The 20,691-nt window shown below is 53.0% G+C and overlaps 10 protein-coding genes across 10 annotated transcripts; 5 read left to right on the top strand and 5 right to left on the bottom strand.

Moving 5' to 3' along the window:
* Window positions 1–105: 105 nt before the first annotated feature.
* Window positions 106–2,331, bottom strand: PG986_009320 (uncharacterized protein; the record flags this gene model as incomplete). Its single annotated transcript, XM_066845542.1, has 5 exons — window positions 106–1,084; window positions 1,146–1,599; window positions 1,664–1,817; window positions 1,879–2,091; window positions 2,248–2,331. The coding sequence occupies 5 exons, from the start codon at window positions 2,329–2,331 to the stop codon at window positions 106–108; spliced, it is 1,884 nt and encodes a 627-aa protein (XP_066697940.1).
* An 886-nt stretch (window positions 2,332–3,217) lies between these two features.
* PG986_009319 (uncharacterized protein) lies at window positions 3,218–3,997 on the top strand (the record flags this gene model as incomplete). Its single annotated transcript, XM_066845541.1, has 2 exons — window positions 3,218–3,902; window positions 3,960–3,997. The coding sequence occupies 2 exons, from the start codon at window positions 3,218–3,220 to the stop codon at window positions 3,995–3,997; spliced, it is 723 nt and encodes a 240-aa protein (XP_066697939.1).
* Window positions 3,998–5,447: 1,450 nt separating this feature from the next.
* PG986_009318 (Chitotriosidase-1) lies at window positions 5,448–6,134 on the top strand (the record flags this gene model as incomplete). The annotated part of the gene is made up of 1 exon (XM_066845540.1): window positions 5,448–6,134. The coding sequence occupies one exon, from the start codon at window positions 5,448–5,450 to the stop codon at window positions 6,132–6,134; it is 687 nt and encodes a 228-aa protein (XP_066697938.1).
* Window positions 6,135–7,153: 1,019 nt separating this feature from the next.
* PG986_009317 (uncharacterized protein) lies at window positions 7,154–8,309 on the bottom strand (the record flags this gene model as incomplete). Its single annotated transcript, XM_066845539.1, has 2 exons — window positions 7,154–7,790; window positions 7,855–8,309. 2 exons carry the CDS (start codon window positions 8,307–8,309, stop codon window positions 7,154–7,156), a joined length of 1,092 nt encoding a protein of 363 aa, XP_066697937.1.
* Window positions 8,310–9,828: 1,519 nt separating this feature from the next.
* PG986_009316 (FAD binding domain-containing protein) lies at window positions 9,829–10,646 on the bottom strand (the record flags this gene model as incomplete). The annotated part of the gene is made up of 2 exons (XM_066845538.1): window positions 9,829–9,976; window positions 10,060–10,646. 2 exons carry the CDS (start codon window positions 10,644–10,646, stop codon window positions 9,829–9,831), a joined length of 735 nt encoding a protein of 244 aa, XP_066697936.1.
* A 1,470-nt stretch (window positions 10,647–12,116) lies between these two features.
* PG986_009315 (uncharacterized protein) lies at window positions 12,117–12,824 on the top strand (the record flags this gene model as incomplete). Its single annotated transcript, XM_066845537.1, has 3 exons — window positions 12,117–12,324; window positions 12,456–12,568; window positions 12,636–12,824. 3 exons carry the CDS (start codon window positions 12,117–12,119, stop codon window positions 12,822–12,824), a joined length of 510 nt encoding a protein of 169 aa, XP_066697935.1.
* A 234-nt stretch (window positions 12,825–13,058) lies between these two features.
* PG986_009314 (uncharacterized protein) lies at window positions 13,059–14,141 on the bottom strand (the record flags this gene model as incomplete). The annotated part of the gene is made up of 5 exons (XM_066845536.1): window positions 13,059–13,258; window positions 13,329–13,413; window positions 13,494–13,618; window positions 13,681–13,803; window positions 13,889–14,141. The coding sequence occupies 5 exons, from the start codon at window positions 14,139–14,141 to the stop codon at window positions 13,059–13,061; spliced, it is 786 nt and encodes a 261-aa protein (XP_066697934.1).
* A 451-nt stretch (window positions 14,142–14,592) lies between these two features.
* On the bottom strand, window positions 14,593–15,690 carry PG986_009313 (uncharacterized protein; the record flags this gene model as incomplete). Its single annotated transcript, XM_066845535.1, has 5 exons — window positions 14,593–14,670; window positions 14,726–14,825; window positions 14,927–15,143; window positions 15,240–15,557; window positions 15,633–15,690. 5 exons carry the CDS (start codon window positions 15,688–15,690, stop codon window positions 14,593–14,595), a joined length of 771 nt encoding a protein of 256 aa, XP_066697933.1.
* A 442-nt stretch (window positions 15,691–16,132) lies between these two features.
* On the top strand, window positions 16,133–17,724 carry PG986_009312 (uncharacterized protein; the record flags this gene model as incomplete). Its single annotated transcript, XM_066845534.1, has 2 exons — window positions 16,133–16,162; window positions 16,210–17,724. 2 exons carry the CDS (start codon window positions 16,133–16,135, stop codon window positions 17,722–17,724), a joined length of 1,545 nt encoding a protein of 514 aa, XP_066697932.1.
* A 1,690-nt stretch (window positions 17,725–19,414) lies between these two features.
* PG986_009311 (uncharacterized protein) lies at window positions 19,415–20,635 on the top strand (the record flags this gene model as incomplete). Its single annotated transcript, XM_066845533.1, has 1 exon — window positions 19,415–20,635. One exon carries the CDS (start codon window positions 19,415–19,417, stop codon window positions 20,633–20,635), a length of 1,221 nt encoding a protein of 406 aa, XP_066697931.1.
* Between the last annotated feature and the right edge of the window lie 56 nt (window positions 20,636–20,691).

Below are 20,691 nucleotides of genomic sequence, written 5' to 3'. Positions count from 1 at the left end.
GGTGCTCGGCCACACATAGCCATGCCACTAAACCACACTGATAAATGTCGGGATGCTCCAGCTATAAGGGAAAATGCAAAATCTCGGCTCGAATTTCTCTGGTATCTATGACTCCATCATTATCTTGACATCACCCACCGTCGCTCTCGCCATCTTCTTCAGCAGCGTCCGCTCGTCCGCTTCTCGGTACCGTTCCCACCCGTCCAAGCCTTCTTTGGCTTGTATGCTCAAAGTCTCGTAGCCCTGCTTAATGACTTCGGTAACTTGAATGCTGGTGAGGTATTTCTTGGAACCACCTGCGTCTAGCAGCGACTTGTAGTGTGTGGTCACACTGATTAGAGTATCAATTGAGTTCGAAGCTCGGTTCGCAAGATTGTAGGTATCCCGGAACTTGGTCAAGAGATCACCACACTCTACCGTCTTGTAGAAGAGGTCGTCGTAAGCAGCTGGAGTGGGTAGGAAAGCCTCGCCCGCTGACAGGGATAGTGCCAGTAGGTTCACGACCAGATCCAGGAGTGTCTCGATATGAGGAAGGTCCTTCAGATCCTGCGCGTAACTCGTCAGGAAACGGATAAGCGCCAGTAGAGAGCGGAAGAGCTCCGACCAGTGGTACTGTAAGCGCGTCCGTGACCGTGAGAGGTAGGAAATGATGCGAAGCATGATACCTGTACACAGATTATACAGACTGACGTCTAATCGGCGTCGCAGGTTGTGATTGATGCCATCAATCATGGTATCCAGTACACTCGTTGCAAGAATGCGGTCTCCCTTGATCATTGGCAGATACGGTTGCCTTTGCCGACATAGACGAACTGCCACCTTGCTTTCTTCACTGCAAAGTCGCTTACACAGTACCTGATCCTCGATAATCAGCCGCAAAACCATGAGACTTAGATGCGCATAGTTTGTGGCCCGGGTAGAGAGGAATGCGTGCTGAAGAAGGTAAGATGTGAGTGACAAAAAGCTTGAGAAGGGCTGTTCGTCGCCCTTTTCAGCTGGCAACGTGACTAGGTTGAAGCAGAATAGCTTATTGGCGTGACTGAAGTCGTACGTGCCCAGAAGCAATGCTGCGTCTTCACCAGGACTGAAGGAGGGATCGATTAGCCGTGGTTTGGCTCTGCATAGGGAGCAAAGGGCACACTTACAGCTTGGCGAACATTTGTTTGGCAACTTCGGGATCGTAGGTGGGCTTTTTCGGGCCGGCTTTGGCGCCTGGTGCGATAGAGCTCAAACCAAACATTGTGAGAGCAGTCGAAATTGACCAGCCTTCTGGGAGGTCCTCGAGAATCTCGACGTACTGCGCCCGCAAATTCTTGGATGTTTGGCCGACACATCGAATGACCTTCTGAATAGCTGCCTCATTGACGAAATCGTTCAGCCGTAGCTGGTAGGGGTTCTGGAACTCAAACTTGTTGTAGTTGGCCAGGAGACCCAGTAGCATGAAAGGCTGTAGCACGCGGCTGGGCGTGTCCGATTCCTGGATAAACTTCATCATTGCAGGGAACAGGTCTCTGTGGATAAAGTAAGTCAAAAGGCTTGTTTGGTATGCCCCTGACGTGATGGACAATACCACCTCGACGGCCCCTTGGCGCACCTCGACTAACATGCAGCACGTTCTTATCAGCATTTAGGGCTGCAATAGCTTGCTCACGGATAAACTTACGCGAGTTTCCATTGCGCATTATACTATCCAGAGCTCCAACAAATTCCATGAACGCGGTGTCGACATGATCCAAGCCGGCCAAGATGGCGATAATATCCGAGGATGGGTTCGTGTACTTCTTGGGCAGGACGGCGGAGAAGAAAGTCGTCAATGTCTTGCGCATACAGTCAGTACATTCGTATGTTCGCGTGCGCGCAAAGCCATGGGAGACGCACCTCGAGCGCATGTGAAGTGGCGGGTCCGCCCTGCTTGAGGCACGCAACCGACCGGGAGAACAGTCGTCTCGTCTGTGCTTGTAGGCTAATAAGGTCGTCGGGGCTCAATCCTCCCAGTATGCGTTGCAAGGAGGCTCGGTCGGGCTTCAGGAGGAAGAACTCGCGCCAGAAGCCCTCGGTCTTCTCGCCATCGCCATCAATCTCGTCCTCTTCCTGGGGGTTCGGCGCATCGTCAGCGATTGGGACGCTTCTCCTTTAGAACGCGGCATGCGCCACGGGCCTTGCAACGTACCTTGTCAATGCATATGTCAGCTTTAGCAGGCCTTTGGATTTGGAGTCATGGATAGGGGGCATCTAGAATATCCTAACCTTGAACAGAGCTTCGTATAGCTGTACAATCTTGGGCTGGAACACATCAGGTCGGGCCTGCTGTGTCAGGGGAGATGCCTCCATATCGTAGTCGCGTAATGGCGGGTCGACACATGGATGGACTCGCGGCGAGCGACGGGACTTTGGGTAGGAAGCAGAAAAGACCAGCGATGCAAATTAAATCCAGCTTTTCCTCCCCTAGTCGAGTCAATACCTGCAACAATATGCGCACAAGGGACGAAGGCTGCTTTTCTGTCTCTACAGCTTTTGGTTTCTTTTTGTTCCAGGTTCCTGAGCGCCAACCTGTCCTCAGCGCAATAGGCAAGTAGCTGATACCGGATCGACATGCAATTATTATTTTTAGCTGTTCCCAATTGCGTCGCATGCCCCGTTCAGGCGCAGGCGCAGGCGCAGGGTCGTGAGCGAGCTGTCCTTACCGCGGGGCAGGGAACGTTAATCCCGCTGGGCAATAACGGGGGCTCAGCTGTGGTTGGCTGGCCGCTAGGAGGGGATGGAGCCAGGTCAGCTGCTGCCGGACTATCTATGACCCGCTCGGGCCTTATCGATACGCAACATGGCTTTTCCCGATGACATTCACGAGCTTCCCATTGGTCCGGATGGTATCGGAGTTATCGGTCGTGGCTCGATTCCTATGTCATCGGCAACTTTAGGAACCCTTGACTTTGTTACCAAGCAAACACGAGAGGCAGCGGCTGCCAACACCAAACCAACAAACAACCCGTAATCGAACCATTGCCGCACACCTGCCCCAACACCTCGATTCCCAACAAGAGTCTGGTTCCCTCTGGTGTCTTTCATTTGTCGCTACCTAATCACCCTTTTCTTGTTCCCTCCTTTGACAATCGCACTGCGCCTCGAGAAAGCAAGAACGCCGCCCTCCGTCGGCCAAAGTGGCAAAACCTTCATCACCAACTCCAGTAGTAGCAAATTCCAGAGAAAGCCATTCACCATGAATGCGCCACGGATAATCTTGGAGAGGAGGACAGCCTCGCTGTTGTTTGGTCGCCCAGCCACCACTCCGTCATCTTTCCGACCGTGTCAGCACATGTTGCGACAATTTGCGCAAACGAGTCACCGAAGCGCATCCGAGAAACTAGAGACAACAACGCCTCGAGCCTACCAGCCATATCCGCTGTCGCGACCACCGCCACAGCCGCGCAGCAATGACATCCCCGATACCTCGATAGCCGGCCCTGTGCCCCAGGCCCCTGAGACGAGGACCCCTCAGCCGTCGGCTTCGGCATCGTCGCCGTCCACAGCTAGTTCCGACCCCGCCGTGAATGAGAAGGAAGCCCAGAAGACCAAGCGGGTGGCCCCGCCAGAGCGCAAGCGCAAGCTCCGACCGCGCAAGGCCGCAATGAAGCTCACACCCACTGCTGTGGCACATCTGCGCAACCTCATCGAGGGCCCTGAGCCCAAACTGATTCGAGTTGGCGTGCGCAATAGGGGTTGCAGCGGACTAGCATATCATCTTGAGTATGTCGATAAGCCAGCCGCCTTTGACGAAGCCGTTGAGCAGGACGGCGTCAAGGTGCTCATCGACAGCAAGGCCCTATTCAGCATCATCGGAAGTGAAATGGACTGGGTGGAGGACAAGTTGAATGAGCGGTTCGTTTTCAGGAACCCCAACATAAGTAAGTTGTTCTCCGTTCTTCCAACATGGTTGAAGCCTTTATCTAACCATTTCACAGAGGAAGAATGTGGTTGTGGCGAGTCGTTCATGGTGTAAGATGGGAATGGAAGTGTGCGTTGAGGCACTAAGGATACCACAGCACATTGCATAAGGCGGCGTTTTGGGCATTAGATTTTAGAGTGCGCACGAGAATGCTAGAGGGCATTTCCATGTTCAGCATGCGAGCATTGTAATACTGTACAACGCTTATGTTTGGCAATCGAGGGCTGAACCCTTTGGTGTATCCAGTAGGATACATACACTAGCCCAACATTTTCTATCGTTGTATTGATAATGATCATGATTATTCAACCTCAGAATGAATTCAGAGACAACAAGGCATCATTTTGGGCCTTGAAGTATTGACGCAGATGCTGGCCCTCTTCCGACTCGTTGATATGGAACATTGTCGACCCTCGCGATGTAACAGTTTTTGGGATCATGCCACAGTGGACTACCATAAATGCCTGATTTCTAGGACAATGAGCTGGCAGCTGGATCTTTTCTCGCTTTCAAAATTCCACATATGTAGTCCAGCAAAGTAGAGTGTCAATCAGCGGTCTATACGCTGCCAATTGCTCAGGTCCCCGCCGCAAGGAATGTCGGGTCGCCGAACCAGTGGGTTCCAGGGGAGCATGTGTTTACTGTTCAAGCACCCACAAGCATGACTTATTATCTGTTAGGCGTTCTCCTGTTCGGAGCCGGATCCGCAGTGCGGGTGGTTGCCGGGAAGCGGTGTTGTGAGATTTACAGCGGCGGCCTGTGTCGCACCCACCCCTTGACCGTGCCGCACCCCCTTCGTACCGCAATATATCACCAACTTCGCGACGACGTCAATAGATGATAACATACCAGAATAACCCGAATCTAGCCAAACCCGAACCCTATCGAGTCCTAACCACCCTCACCCGAAGAATGGTGGTTGCGATACGGGCGTGTAAACCTCGTCGACGATGTTAGAATCTTTAAACTACACACAGGCTCACGTGACCGATCGAGAATCCATGGTGACGGAGGGTGCGGGACAGTCAAAAGGGGGGGCTGCGGCACAGTCAATGGTGGTGCGGCACAGACACGCCTATTTACAGTAAGAGCGAAGGTTCATGGCTGTGTATAGCGTACAGGATCCCCATTCAAAGATGCACGCTTACTATTGATAGAGTATCCACCAGCCACAACACTGGGCCCTACATTCCATATGTTCTATCTATACTCATAGGGCATGCAATAGGTTGATGAAGCTTACTGTCCAGTTTTGAGGATATGACCTCACCACTCAAAATGCTCTTACAGGCTGAGGACTTGTGGGAAGCTGCGGCAACCTGCCATGCGTATAAGAGATCGTGAAAGCGTCGCTCTAATGCCTTCTCTCTTTCACTCACCAGCAAACCAGTAGCACCAAAGAAATCTCCCTCTCAACAGCCTTCACGCCGGAAACCCATCTCTTCTTCAACCTTTGATTCAACAACTCCAAGCCACCGGCCACGCCATACCCAAACCCGCCAAGATGAAGTTCACCATCGCTACCCTTTTCCTCGCCGCGGCCGCCTCCGTCTCAGGAGCCGCCATCAACATGGAAGAGCGCAGCAGCAGCCTCGAGGCCCGCGGCAACACCTCCCAGAAGGACTACGATCAAGAAACCGGCGTGTTGAAGGACCGAGGCCTGTGCCGGTCCTACAAGGGCCCCATCCCGGGTTACTCTGACTACAAGGCCATATGCGCGCCCAAGTGCGGCGACCAGAAGGCGCTGATGGACAAGGCCAACAAGACGGGCAAGACGCAGAGCGTGGGCTGCGTCATGACCACCCAGAAGCCGCCCTACTTCAACGACCCCAAGGGCAAGTCCTACACCATCGGCGAGTGCATGTGCAACCTGCCCATCGTCAACTGGGCCGGCGACACCTTCGTCGCGGCGCTGCCCGCGCTCGGCCAGGTCACCTGCGCCGTCTGGACCGAGGCCGCCAAGAGCGCCGCGCAGATCCTCACGGGCGTCAACGGGGCCGCGTCCGCCAAGACGGGCGTCCAGACCCTCATCAAGGTCGCCAAGATGCTCAAGAAGCAGGGCAAGGGCGCCAACGAGTGGGAGGAGTACGTCCGGAAGCACGTCGCGGCCGGCGACGCCTGCAAGTTCGACGTCAAGAAGATGTTCCATGACGCGGTCCAGGTTGCCGACTCGGCCATCCCCAACGTCTAGGGATAACTTTGATCCCAGTAATCCAATTGCTGCCCCCGTTGCTTTTCTTGTCGAACAAGTCGGGTCAAATGCACCCGGTTGGCTGGCATTTTGCTGAGTGAGAGGATGGCGGCGGACGGTGACGGTAAACACGGTTGGGCGCAATGCATACAATATCACGTTATAAAATAAATATTTTAACCCTCATGTGAATAAACACAGAAAAGATTACTTTATCTTCGCATCTAGCCTAAGTGATAGTTTAAATACCAATCTATATCAGTAAGAAAGGGGGTTACATGCATCCCCTATCTTGACTAAGTAAAGGCGACCTATAGATAATTAGCAGCGCATGCTGACCTTACCTATGTATATATTTGTAACAACCATGCTGGACGCTCTACTGGCTAACAGCGTACAAAGATTAATTTTGCTTGCTGGCTGGCCCACGAAACGAGGAGCCTCCACATAAAGGGATAAAGTCCTGGCGCTCGAGCTGCCCTTTCAGCAAGTTGGGATCCTCGCAACTTTACTAGCTCTCACGTTTCACCCGACTTCAACAGTGTGTTATTTGTACGTGACATTGAGCGTCAGAACCTACACGTGAGGGTCTTCCAGAAAGTAAGCGCCACAAACTCAGTAGTGGGTTTGAGTGCGAGCCATAGCTGGGGTAGTTGGAACCACTTACTACCAACACCATTCTATAGAGTAGGTCGAATAATTTAGCCTCAATAATAGACCACCCTGTGCATTGTGTTCATCACATGACATGTATGTGTGTATACAAGGGACGTTGAAAATGGCGGAAAAGGGACTCACCAGTCAATGGCTCGTGGTTTAGATCATTTTGTAGATATGGTGTATTGTATTTGTACATCTATCGCCCAAATTCACAATAGCTTGAAGCATTTCATCCCTGAAATCCGAATATGCTGTATGCCCACCGAGTCTAGTTGCAGGCACGTTGGAGGATTGCCCCTGAAACACCCACCACAACCTCTCTGAGGGCTTTGGTGTCGGATCGAACACCCACTTGACGCCTACGCATCCAAAGGGACCTCCACGTACTCTACCACATCTTCGTCCCTTTTCCTCTTCTCCAACCTGGTAACAAAGTACGTAGCCACCAACGTAGCGAAGCCGCCAAACCGGAGAAACCAGACCACATCCTGAGCAGCGATCTTATCTCCATGTGCTGCCGGCCCGGTAGTGGACTGATGATGCCACGTAAATCCCATGGTGCAAATGATGAGAATTTGCGGCAGGCAAATGGCAAGGTTGTGGAGCCCGTAGACCAGACCCTGGCTGCGCGACCAGTCGGGATCGGACCAGTGCGCCGGCGGCCGAGAAAGCTCCTCGCCCAGGAGGGAGAAGGGCACGATGGCGTTGATGCCGAAGCTGATCCCCACCACGCTAAAGAGGATGATCGTCGGGAGGGCCGTGGAGACGACAAAGGTGCCGAGCATGGCGGCGGTGAAGCAGAGCTGCGACACGACCCATAGACCACGCGCCGTGCAGAAGTTTGCGATCCAGTGCCGCGAATCGGAGGAATAGGTGAGTGCGGATCTGGGCAGCACCATGGCTGCAAACATGGAGACGACGGAATACACGACTGGTGTTAGGGCACCCATGCTGTGAGTCGAGCTTCCCGTGTTCCCGCGGAGGCTGTTGACGTATCTGCGGGAGTTGTGTCAATATATACCATCAAATGCAAAAAAAAGGGCTGTGTGTTTGAGCATACGTCACCGTGTAATACAAAAAAGGAAACATTCCCAGCCAATTCAGAAATTGCACCAAATAAATGGTTCTTATCTGTGCAGATGAACCAAGGAAGATGCTCCGCATGATTTTCAAGTTCTTCGGTCGGCGTTTCCGTCCCTGTACTTGAGATCTCGCCAGTCGTTCCTTGGTGAAAGAGCAGGTGACGGCAATGGTAATGGCGAGGTACAAGGCAGTGGGGATGCTTGCACGAGAGAAGACAGTCTTGTCAAGCCTGCCGAATCCATGCCAAAGATCCAAGTAAGCCGTGAGGAAGGCAAGCGCGCCTCCCAAGCTGCTATGGCGACCGGCCCAGGTGTTGGCCTCGGACTGCTGGATAGGCGTGCAGTCGTCCGTTATGAGGGCGCGTAGTCCGACGTGGACAGCCTGGATAGACACGAAAACGACGAAGGTCAAGGCGACGGGCAGCATGACCATAATGAACCCCCGGGTCTCACTGGAATCTGCCCCTCGACGAACTGCTTGGGGGGACGATATCCACGCAAGCCAAAGATAGAATCGACAGGATCAAAGCGATGACCCCGGAGATGATGAAGGGCTTCCGTCGCCCCCAACGACAGAGGCATCGGTCACTCCAGCTCCCGAACGCTGGCTGGAAAACAGCGCCACATATTGGCCCTGATAGTAGAGTGAGAGTAGCTTCTGTCGGACTGAGGCCAATGGACTGGAGATGAATCTGCAATGGGGGCCGTGGTGGCGTTTAGATATTCATATTCCATGTCATGGAGGCAATGAGGGAGCACTCACGACAGCTTGGCCCGAGAACAGGGCAAGAGCAGCTTGCAGTCTAGCATGGCATGTTGTTAGTCAAGGACAGCCCGTCGCAAGTTGGCAATGGGAACTCACCCTCCGAACCCGATGGTTGTCAAGGCAGGATGGGAACAGTGTGTTCCCTTTCTTGGTGACCCCATTGGGCTATCAAGGGGTGAAGATACCCAAGAGAGGGCAAAGGCAGACAACAGACAACCAGTCGGTGAGATAGGGCGCAGAGCTATGGCAGCAGGTACCGCGTCTGCCGGAACATGGGATCAATACTTAGGAATGGCCGCGAGAAAGAGTGACGGCCAGTAAGCTTAGTAAGATGACCTGAGGGAGGGGTCGAGGGGGTGATGAGTAGGTTGCCTAGGTTAGATGCTCACAGCACTTGTATGTAAGTAAAGTAAGTGAGATGTACCCCGGCCTGCTCCCCGAATTCCGATCAGCTCCTTACATGAGCCTGTCTGCCTTTGTCCGGAGTCGACTGCCGGCCCGACCGACCGCGTCCAGCGAATGGAAATCGCCCTCCTCCACTTTCCTCGAATTCTCCACTGAACATCATGAAGCTACTGGAAACCCCACAGGCGCCCACTGCCTTGGGAAGGCGCGGGCGCTGTCTGTCCAGCTCGTATCTGTACGATACGCATTTCTGAACACTACCAGAAAACTGCTCGGTGGGGCACAACGGCGAAGACGAGCCTTGGCTGGTGGAGCAGGAGAGGAAGGCTAGTATATCATAGAGTTGCCCCTGGAGGCCCTGGTGGGGAAGAAGGGCTGTGAACCTGATCGCCTCGTTGCGAGAAATCGATGGTTTGTTTGTCGAAATTTCGCAGAAATTAGTGCCCACTTGCGGCGCCTCCAGTGCTGATCAACCGGCATCCAATTCTAATCCTGTACGAAAATCAGGGGCCGGAGCACACCCCCACTTTAACAAGGACTACAATTGATTGATTGATAACATTGAAGTATTAAATACCTACAGCAAGCAAGCAGATGGGTTTCAAAAGCTGTACAGACTCCAGATCTGTGTCTCAGGGCTACAATCTCTTTGACCCCTGTGCGCTTCCGATCCGGCCGAGCGAGGCGTATATCCCCTCGCGGAGCCTGAATCACCTCACCCCAACGGCCTGGCCGGGGTGGACGTCATCTTATCTTCAACTTAATGCTCAAGCCCCTGAGCTTAGTTGCCATGTTTTCGCTCCCTAATGTTGAACCACTGATTAAAGTTGTCTTTAGGGTCGACGCGACGTTTGATAGCCCGTAGTCTCGGGAGACTATTGCCGTACACGACCTCCAATGGCTCGTCGCCGTGGGCAAAGTTGATGTAGCTAGATGCAGCCAGTCAGTCAGTCGGTTTAGAATGCCGGCATAGTCGGTCAGGCAAGCACTCACGTTGCATCCGGCGCCAAACCATCCGTTGTCACGAACCTGGCCATCGGCGGTCACGACGCGCACGGAGACGACATTGTCGACCCCGAATCCATACAAGCCCATGAGGTTGCCGTAACCGCCACCGAGAATAGCCCCAAGCGGGCCTACACAGTTGCAGTTGCCCGTCTCAACAAGGGCCCCCGCGGCGGAAGCGTGGGCGATGGTCTCATTGACACGGGCGCCTCCTCCGATGGTAGCCCGAGTTCTGTCAGCATTGAAAGTGACCTGGTTCAAGCGAGCCAGGTTTATCAACACGCCGTGGGTACCGAGGTCGAACGTGGTGGCCCACCCACTCCCTCCGTTTTGGGCAACGAAGGGTATACCTCTGTCCGCGCAGTACTTGACCTTGATTCCACGAAGGGGCCAAGCATCAACACATGATGGGGAAACAGAATATGCATACCGTGATAGCGACATCCGACTCAGTATGGCATCCACCACTACAGCCGGCCGTGGGGGCTCAAATGTGCTCCATCGTGGCGGGGCCTGTGTAGAGATCAGATCGTGATGGGATAGCTTCGGTGCAAGCTCAAGAAGGAGTTTGCTGTAGTGGATCTTGGTGGGCATCGGGGGTCACAAGAGCCGACACAAGAGCCACCAAGTAAGCGAAAACGAACAATAATCCCATTGTTGCGAGACTCAACTGGTATTACAGGTACGATGATGAGAACAAAACCATGAAGTCCCAATATTTTGGATTGCAGTGAGGTGTGCTTTTTATTTGGTAATCATCAGACCTGTCCTCGGATTAATTGGCCTTCCCACAATATTGTGTTGCACCAATAATGAACATTGCCTTTTTACCCTTGGCACTGAGGGAGGCACCTAGGAGGTTAATGGCGAATTTGGTCTGCAATTACAAGTTAGTTGCCCAATATCGCTCCTCGTTGCTATTTTCAAGCTCTATAATGGGTACCGTATTCTACCTACATTCTCATACACAAGAAATCGAGGATCGTCTAGAATCGGCTGGCCATCTGGCCCGACAACCTGATGCTGGCCCAGTTGGCCCCTGATTGCAGCTATCGCGAACTGTCAGCAGCTCGAGCAAGTGTAAAAACAGAGCAAGGGATATTTACCGTACAGCTGCAACGCAGAACAGGTTATTGCGACTGCAAGCGCTGCTAAGCACAAGTAATCGTTGAGTTGTAACGATTTCAGCTTGAGCAATCTCGCACATATGCGCAATCCGACGAAAATGAAGGCACAGCTATGAAACCAACGGCCAAGCCGATCACTGCGATCCTTGTAAGTTAGTACAATATTGGTCGCAGAAAGTTCATCCGGGGGGTGGCGCCTTAAGTATATGTAGGCAAGCCTCTGGCATTGCCTCCTTCCTTCCTCCTAACTCCCTGTAATACAAGATCACGTACTCAACTGTTTGCTGTACTCTTGTTCCATGGCTCAAACCTTTTCTGAGGTTGTGAGGCCTGATCTTACTGCGGGAGAAAGATTATGTTCGAATTCGAGCAGCTGTGCTGCCCTCTACCATTTGAATCAATGGGCCCAAAGGAAGAGTTCAAATTACAGATCCCGAAAAGGGGCATTAGGTCCGCTGGTGAAGATTGACTGCATCATTTCTACCTAGGCAATTTCCATTATTCAAAGGGACCCGGTCCCTCGGCACATAAGCACGACGTTAGAATACGTAGTGAAGACGAATTCCGTGCGGGCACCAATGAAGCAAGTGGTGGTTGGTACACAACATTCGTAAATGCATGTATAAATGTAACATGAAAATGGGACTTTAGCCTTGCTTACCGCCCTGGGCCCCATGACCTGGATCGACCCCCGACCTTATCGTCATAACGTCATGAGGATGGGCAAGGGTTTGGTTACACAGGCATCCACAATCCATTGCATACATTGCATAGGCTATTATCGAAGCAGCACTGGAACATCTAGAGAAACCGTGAGACTAGAACACGGATACCTCTAATGATGTGCTGAGATTCGACTTCGACAGTCAGCCGGTTCTAGATATATTTCCAAAACAATTCACATCGTTGATCGGGTACCGAACCGCTCCCTGGCGCCATGATATTAAAGACAGACCTTGAGACTGAGCAAGGTGAAGCTCTACTTACACAAGAACCTGTTTTGGACTTGAAAGCTTCTAAGCAACGCTTCATGTCGAACTGGTCTGCTATTGCTTGCTCATCTTTGGTTTCACTGGCTATTGGATACCTCATAGGACTCGGCAAGGTTCCTCAGCAGTCGAATAAGGCTCAGTATGGGCTTCCTCGTAAGTGCCAATTCTATGCCCCGAAGCCGTAAGGAACCAACGCTGAATAGAAGTTCGCGATCGAAGCCCCCCTGGTTCGATTCATACGACCTGGGAGCATAACTTAACCTTTACAAAACTACCATCACCAGAGTCTGAAGCAGCCTGGGCTTCCATTATTCCGGTGGGCCGAGGTTTTGTCCATCATGCGGATGTGGCACCTTTCATCTCCAACATCGCGGTGTTTCACCAGCTGCACTGTCTTGTGGGTTCCCCCTTCCAAGTTCGTCAACACTGCAAATAATGACGGGATCTCATGTATACTGGTACAGCATGCCATAATCATCGCATATTACAAAGTCCTGGAGAGCCCGGCCGTAACTAACTTTACGGACATCCCTGACTTTGAGATCAACACATCCACCCGGATAGCGCCGTTTCACATCCGTCACTGCTTCGATTACATCAGGCAAGCCCTCATGTGCGGAGCAGACACGAACCTCGAGGTCTTGGATCGTTAGACACACCTCACTAACGGCTGGGGCCAGCCAAAGCCATGCCGAGATTACGAGCAAGTCTTTGCTTGGGCGGAGCGGTATGAGAATCCATCTGATACGGGGATTGTCACATAGCTTTAATAGTATTTTCCTGTTACTATTCCTAGGACGGCGAGAGAATAACTTGGCTTGGGGTTCACTACATTATCTTATGGAAATCAGATGCGCGCGCTATGATTGTAAGAATGCTATGCCCATTTACTCGTCCTCTACGAATTGAGAGTAATCTGCCATGTCGACCTTCCTCTGTCTCGCCCAATGATCCAGCTTGTACCAATCGACGCACCCATTGTCGGTATATACTCTGGAAGTCGGAACGCCATCACGCCAGAAGAAGGTTCCGAGTGTCGTATCGCCACGACACATAGCTGACTGTCGCCAATATTCCAGGCAGTGATCTATTTTGCAGCTTGATGAGATCGCCGAAGAGATGATGATGTAAGGGTTTGAGAAAAGATTAGCGCTCACCAATGTGCGTGTCTTCTCTCACCCTGTCCGCACCGGTCATATTTGGGTAATAATAAACTAGGTGCAGATAACGTCTCACCCGTTTCTTGGGGATGAGTTGTTGTTCGCCAGAAGAGAGAATTGCTACCGGGTTATTAAGAGCTATGTAGCCCTCGAATAACTCACAACGCAATGCAGCTCATGGTACACGCCCATCTCGGCAATGTATCCAGATCCATCTTTGAATGATATCGTGCTGTCGCCTTCACTGAAACGCGCAAGCTCGTCCGCCGACACTTTGATGGTGATGGCTGGACGGATGGCAATGAGCCAATAAGTAGTACATAAGAAGCCAAGGACTGACAAAACTCACGAGCTATTATGTCTCGCCATGCCTGGTCCAGCTCCGGTCGGGGCTTTCCGGTAAAGGGGTTGGGTCCGTCGATGTCACGCCACAGCCGTTTCTTCTCGTAGCGGATCGCACTCGTGGCCGGCGCTATCGTAGTTACAATATGTTACCAAAAAGAAGTAACGTTTGGGAGGGCAATACCTCGAGATATCATTGAGGAGTGGAAGCTTACAATATATCAATTGTGGCCGGACGCAACCCGGTGCTTCCGGGTGCTCTCTGCTGCTCCGAGTCTGTATCCACAAACCTGCGAACGCGAGGTTTGAGATTATGAGGAGTATAACGATGATAGTATAAGTAAATAGTCTCCGATACTTCTGTGGAAGGGAGGAGATGGTTGCGTTGCTGGCTTCCTCGGTCTCTGAGAAATCATCATTCTCCTTTTCAGTGGAGTGAACCCGTTGGTAGGTCTGTGACGGAGCCATATGAAGTTCCCTAGGATATTTCTCATACAACGCAGTTCATGAAGAATAAACCAAGTGTTTCAATGTTGCCTTTCTGAATAGGCCAGGCTGCTTTTTGGGACCGATTCTTGGGCAATAATCCTTCTTCGTAGGGTTGACTCTGTGGGGAGTATTGTACCGTTCCACAGGAATTGAACAATACCTTCAGGATGCAATTATACAGCATTTACGAAAGGGTGGGTAAGCGCGCATACAGTCTGGTCGATGTTGCCATCTTCTACCAGCCTACATTCGATATTATGCAAGCCAAGTCAGCGGGTCGTCCCCCGCCTCTGTATGCGTATCCGATTCGTCCCCTTCTTGGCTGGCTATGCATATAAGGGGCTCTTCCGAGACATATCTATATTGTTTAGATGGATGCAGATATAATTAGGCAAATCCTACATGACCCTTGTTACTTGTTACGAGCAGACTACCACTCAATAAACTCTCGCGACTCGTCAATAGTAACGAACTTTCCTGACGTATCCTCACGTGTGGCTTTCTCAATCTGCGACTTCAGTGTCAGTGCAAAAGCTCATTAGATCAAAGCCACGCTGACTAACCTGGGCAAATACGAAGTCGGCAGAAGCATCGACAGGCATGGGAGCTTCGTCGAGGCCAAACTTGCGCGCTCCGGTGTTGCCAGTGTCGGTTTGCATAAAGCTTGGAAGGCGGTGGAAGGTCAGTCAGTCAGTAAGTACTTAACCCAATGTGGGTTACAAGGTTGATGATTGTGAGCCGTCGTTCATAAGTCTTGTACTTACCCCGGATCCACAATAAACGCAGTGAGCTGTGGGCTTTCGCAGTGCATCTTCCTCGTAAGGTAATGCGCGGCAGCCTTGCTCGTTCCGTATGCGAGCATGGGGAAAGGCAACTTCTCCATGGCTGCGATGCTGGCTATTGGGGACCCGATCAAAACCCAACGCGGCCGGTTGCCCGCTTCGAGAAGCGATCGGACAGCTTGGAAGAGGCGCAGAGGGCCTGCGTACCAGATGTGGGATCAGTATTCGAAGGCGAAGGCGATGAAGAAGAAGGCGAACCGCTGAATCAATCAATCAATCGCAACCTGTCACTTACCCACGGCATTGATGTCGAATAGCTCGCGGAGCTCACTGGCCTGGACCTGCGAGAGGTCACCGTACACGGTGCCGTAGCCCGCATTGGCTACCACGATGTCGAGCCTTTTGATCCCATGTTCCGTCTGAAGAAGCTGGACAGCATTTTGGGCATCCGAATCCGACACCGAGTCGATTTTGACAGTGATGAGCTTGCTGTCAGGAGCGCGAGGCAATTCGGACAGTGATTGAGCCGTGGGGTGCTCCGTTTGACGGACAGCAGCGACAACCGTGGTCCTGGGCTGAAGCAGAAACCGCGTCGTTAGAGCTCTTCCTAGGCCTAAACCGGTAAAATGATGGTGGCATTAGCGGTCCAATTCAGCGTGGCTGACCGCCGCGAAGAAGGCACACCCACCTCGGTTCGAGCCAGTGATTAGCACAATCACCCCAGCAATCTCAGCGCTTGAAGACATCTTGACTGCTCCGACTTGCCAGACTTGAGGATAAACAAACAAGAGATCATGAAGCGGTGGGAAGCGGTTTTGTGAAGCAAGCCTGGCTTACAAATTCTCCTTCTTCCCCCTCGCATGCTTACATCCCTACCTCCCTTCCCGCCCCCTCATCCCTTTCGTCACGACTCAACCCCGGGTGTTTCTGTAGCGCTGGCTGCAGAAACCCAAACACACCCCTCAAATCGTGTAACCGACTTCATTATCGTTCTTTGTCCCACGTTGTCTCGGCACAAGCACCTGGCAATGTCCGTCTTCCCACTCACATTCACGCATAAGAACGAACTGTCTGTTCTTCGCTTAGGTACGAGAAATGCTGTGATCTACTTCATGCCCACAAGCTGCCCGTCAAGGTTGTCAATATCATTATTCAAACCCTTCGGTTCCTTCAAGGCTTCCTACCACAATGTCTGATCCAATTGCTGACTACATCGTTGTTGGCGGGGGCTCACCGGCTGCCTTGTGGCATCACGTCTCAGCCAGAGTGACAGCAAGCCCCGAGTTGTCTTGTTGGAAGCAGGATCTGACCCGTCCAGCAACCCTGCCGTTTCCGGCTTCCTGAGCGGCCTGTCCCTCCTTGGAGGTGAATTTGACTATGGCTTCAAGACCGAGCCCATCCCAAGCACTGCTGGTCGCGTACACACGCTGAACACTGCCAAGGCATTGGGCGGCGGGAGCGTTCTCAACCATGGAGGTTGGCTACGTGCAGATGCAGCTGCATATGATGACTGGGCCGACGTCGTTGGCGACCGACGATGGGGCTACGAAGGCCTGAAGCCTTGGCTTTGCAAGACAGAGCACTTCCATGACCCCGATGCCACCCCTGACGAACACGGGTTTGATGGTCCTATGCACGTTGTTTCCGTCTCTGCATCCGAGTCCGGTGGGCGCAAGTACCCTCTCCGCCAGCCTGTCAAAGACGCTTGGCTCGAGCTCGGTGTAACGTCTGGCCTGGCTGAGATGCCTGAGAACACTCGTGATGGCGGGCGGCAACCGTCAAACATCGTCTACCCTCTCGACAAGGTCAAGGTGTATACCAACACCCTCGTACACCGAGTCTACGTTTCAGATGGTACTGCCACTGGCGTGGAATTGGCCGATGGGCGTAGGATTGACGCTCAGAAGGAGGTGATCCTATGTGCTGGAGCTTTTCGCACTCCACAGGTGCTTATGCTTTCGGGCATAGGCCCATCTGCTTTGCTTCAGAAACAAGGCATTCCTGTTATACACAACTCCCCCTACGTGGGTCAGAACCTCCACGACCACTTTGCATTATTCCTAGCCTACCGGTTGCGCGACCCGTCACTTGGATACGCTCTTGGTCGCTCTTCATGGCAGGACCAGTGTCTTTTCAAGTGTCTTCCATGGGACTGGGTCGTGTCCCAGCCTCTGCCTACCGACATCATTAGCAAGCATGAGGCTGATGCCAGAAAGCAGAAGCGAGACCTTTGGGAAGTGATAACAATTTACGCCCCGCCTGGGATCCCTGGAATTCCGATTGATGGGACTCACATCGCCACATCTACTATGTTGCTACGCCCTACATCGCGGGGCACAGTCTCGATTCGGTCCAACGACCCAACCGATGCGCCGTTGATCCAGCCCAATCATTTCTCGAGTGGACTAGACCGCGATACTCTTGTCCATGCTGCTCAGATGACTCTGAAAGCTATCATGTCAACCAAGTCCATGGAGAGCATTGTCGAGGGCGAATCACCCCCAGCTGGAGAAGGGCTAGACGGCTTGACCCCTCTTTCAGCGGACAGTAGCCTCGAAGCAGTCGAAGAGAGGATCAGGCAGACTGGATTGGCGCATGCTCACCCAGGAGGCACAGCGGCCATGGGACAGGTAGTCGATACAGAAGGTAAAGTGCTAGGTGTCAAAGGACTGAGGGTCGCCGATGCAAGTATCATCCCCATACCTCTGAGTGGTCATCCGCAGGCTACACTGTACGCAATGGCTGAGCAGCTCACTTCGCTGATCCTCGGGGACTCTTGACAATCTCGGGTGTAAAGTCTGGATGATGATTCTGACATGCCAACATTGCAAAATGAAGAAACGTGAATAGCTTGAGGATGAATACACTTATGGCGAGTCGTGAGTATTCAATTGGAAGTTTCACGCTGCACATATTAGGCTGGTTCTTTTCAAATAAGCCTAATGCAGGTAGATACATGTCTAATAGTCCTGTGGCTGTGTTATTATCGCCAAGAATTGATGCAAGGGTGAACAAGCGTTAACTACCTAGCGTCGGCTTTACGAGAAGCACAGTCGCACAGCCCCCACGCGCCCATTTGAACGGCGTCGGCATCCTTCAGAGATCTGTTCGCTTTCTCGTCTCTTCCCTTCCAGAAAAGTAGAAAGAGCCTGCAAGATTCGACAGTCAGATGGTTAGACTGCAGCAGCACACCCAAATCCAATCGCACATCCCCAGCGTGCTGGCTGGGATCTTGGGGTTTGTAGACGATGGCGTCAGCGACCCCCGGCTGGCCAGGCATACGGCTGGTCAAGACATGCACCGAATGCAAGCAAGCCAAGGTTTGCGCCCCAACCAACTTCCGGTACCCACACTCTCGACTATACAGTCCTGGCTGACTACTCCGTGACAGTTGAAATGCGACTCCAAAGCAAAGTATCCCAACCCGTGTTCAAGATGTCAGTCTCGGCAACTCAGGTGTACCGTAGACCCAATGTTCAAACGAACGCCAGCTAGGAAGTAGGTTGCCTACTACAACGCTACAGGCACAGTCAGGGAGACATACCGCACGGGGCTGATCACATACTTGTAGGCGGATAGAAGCTATGTCGAGGGAACTGCAAGAGCTTCGAGAGAGGCGAGGCGCAGAAGGGTCTATGAGGCTCGTCCCTTCATCCACGGAGCCAAGCCCGTCTCGCAACAACTCACACACGCCAAATACTTCGGAGCCAGAAACGTTGGAGGACGACTTCAGCTTTGCAATGGAAGAAGTGCACTTCGAAGGTGTAGTGGTCAACAGGGAACTGGCTATCAATGCCTTCAAAATGTGAGCGTGCCAAGGACAAGATGTGTCCTTTACTTACTACAATTTGTCGGCCTCTAATCAGAGTGTTCACTTCAAAGCTTCGCGACGTACTATCATCCGCAACTCCCCATCCTTGGACGCATTTCGATAACCGACATCTATCAGAGTTGTCCTTTGCTATTCTGGGCTATAATAGCCATTGTTTCGTTGCGAATGTCAGAGTCGGTATATCAGGATTTGTTTCGACGCCTCAAACAGCCTTACATCGACATCCTGAGCAGAGAGGTGCTACAGGCGCCGCTTCCTCTGCAAAAACTCCAAGCACTATTGTGCGTATGTCACTGGACATTAGGAGTAAAGCACCAAAGGCTTGATCCCAGCTGGCTGTATTGCGGTATCGCAATGAATGCCGCGTTCTACATGGTTCGTTCATCCACCTCTTGACAGTGCCCTTGTATTGTCCAAATCAATCAAGCCTCTAACATAGTAATCTTGGTGGCCCTTTGTAGGGTCTCAACCGTCCTAAACCCCCTCCGGCGCTTCGGAGTATCGGTGTTGCCCCCGGAAACATGGAGATAAGAGCAAACACGTGGTTGGGGTGTTTTTATGTCTGCAACTCGTAAGCACAACTAGAACCCTCACATGACAGAAAAGGGGGATTACTAACTTTCGATTGAAGACTCGCCATGCACTTAGGGCTCTCACCGCTCATCAACCAAGCTTCGGATCTCCGCATTACCAAGTCACTCTTCAGCGGCTTCCGCGGCCCTCGCGAGTTCCTGACGAAAGTCAAGGTGCAGCAGCTTATCAGCAGCTTCTCCAGTATGCTGTGGCCCAACACTAACGACCTTCTCGTTGATGTGTCGCTCGTACAGACCATCGACGAAAAGCTCGACGAGATCTCCGATGAGCAGGCGGGCGTCAGCTCCGACAGCACCGTCTTCGCCATCCTGACGGCCAAGCTGCACATGTACGCCGCCATCGTCACCCGCGCGCCCGTCGAATCGACCTCGCGTGGCATCATCCTGAAGATGGGGCTCGGCGCGGCGCTCCGGATCATCGACCTGGCCCAGACCATCACGCCGCAACCCGCAACCACGGCAGCTGCTGTCGCCACCGCCGAGGACGGTGACAACAACAGCGACGAGGATCCCGACTTGTTGATGTCCCTCCTCCAGATGTCCCCCGAGGACCGCCAGCGCGCCCTGAACAAGAAACACTTCCTCGCCATCGTCTTCGCCACCGTCTTCCTGCTGCGCTACTTCAGCCTCAACAGCGCCGCGCCCGTCGACGAGCAGCAGCGCGCCGCGAACCGCGTGCTCGCGGCCCACGGCCTGTTCCGGGCCTGGTCCCTCGAGCCCGCCGACGAGTACGCGCGCGCCGCGGTCCTGTTCGAGACGCTCGCGCGCCAGGCGCCGCACCGCGCCGACACGCAGAAGCTGCGGCTCACGGACCGCATGGGGGTGTCGATCTTGTTCGATGCTGTGAGTACGGCACACGAGTTGCGAGGGGAGGCGTCTAGTGTGGTGGTGGATGGGCGGGTGACGACGCCGCCGCCGCCGCCCCCGCCGCTGACGAGTGGTGGTGGTTCCGGTGATGCAGCGTCTAGCGGCAAGAATAGTAAGAGTAATGATGACCGGCGGGTGCCGACGAGGGCGGAAAAGGGGAAACAGGTAGCCACAGAGGAGAGAGCGGATGCCTTCGAGGCTGCCGCTTCTGCCAGCGAGGTGGATGTGCCCGCGGTCTATGTCGATAGCGTGGATGTGGCGGCGTTGGAGGGACAGGGGTACGAGGTGGGTCTACCGTCGGACTTTTGGAATAACCCGATGTGGGATGTGTTCAACTTCGACTTCGAGGCGGCGGCGTCGGGTCAATATCTCGGTGACCCCTTTCACCAACGGCAATAGTCTGGCATCGAACTTGGCCGGTCGCTGGAATTGGAACAGACCTCTTTGCGGATAAG

The sequence above is a fragment of the Apiospora aurea genome (genome assembly GCF_038362705.1).
Source record: "Apiospora aurea strain CBS 24483 chromosome Unknown utg000006l_segment0_segment0, whole genome shotgun sequence".
In the NCBI taxonomy this organism is placed as follows: Eukaryota; Fungi; Ascomycota; class Sordariomycetes; order Amphisphaeriales; family Apiosporaceae; genus Apiospora; species Apiospora aurea.
The sequence above is the reverse complement of the archived record's forward strand: the minus strand, read 5'-3'. Positions and strand labels throughout refer to the sequence as shown.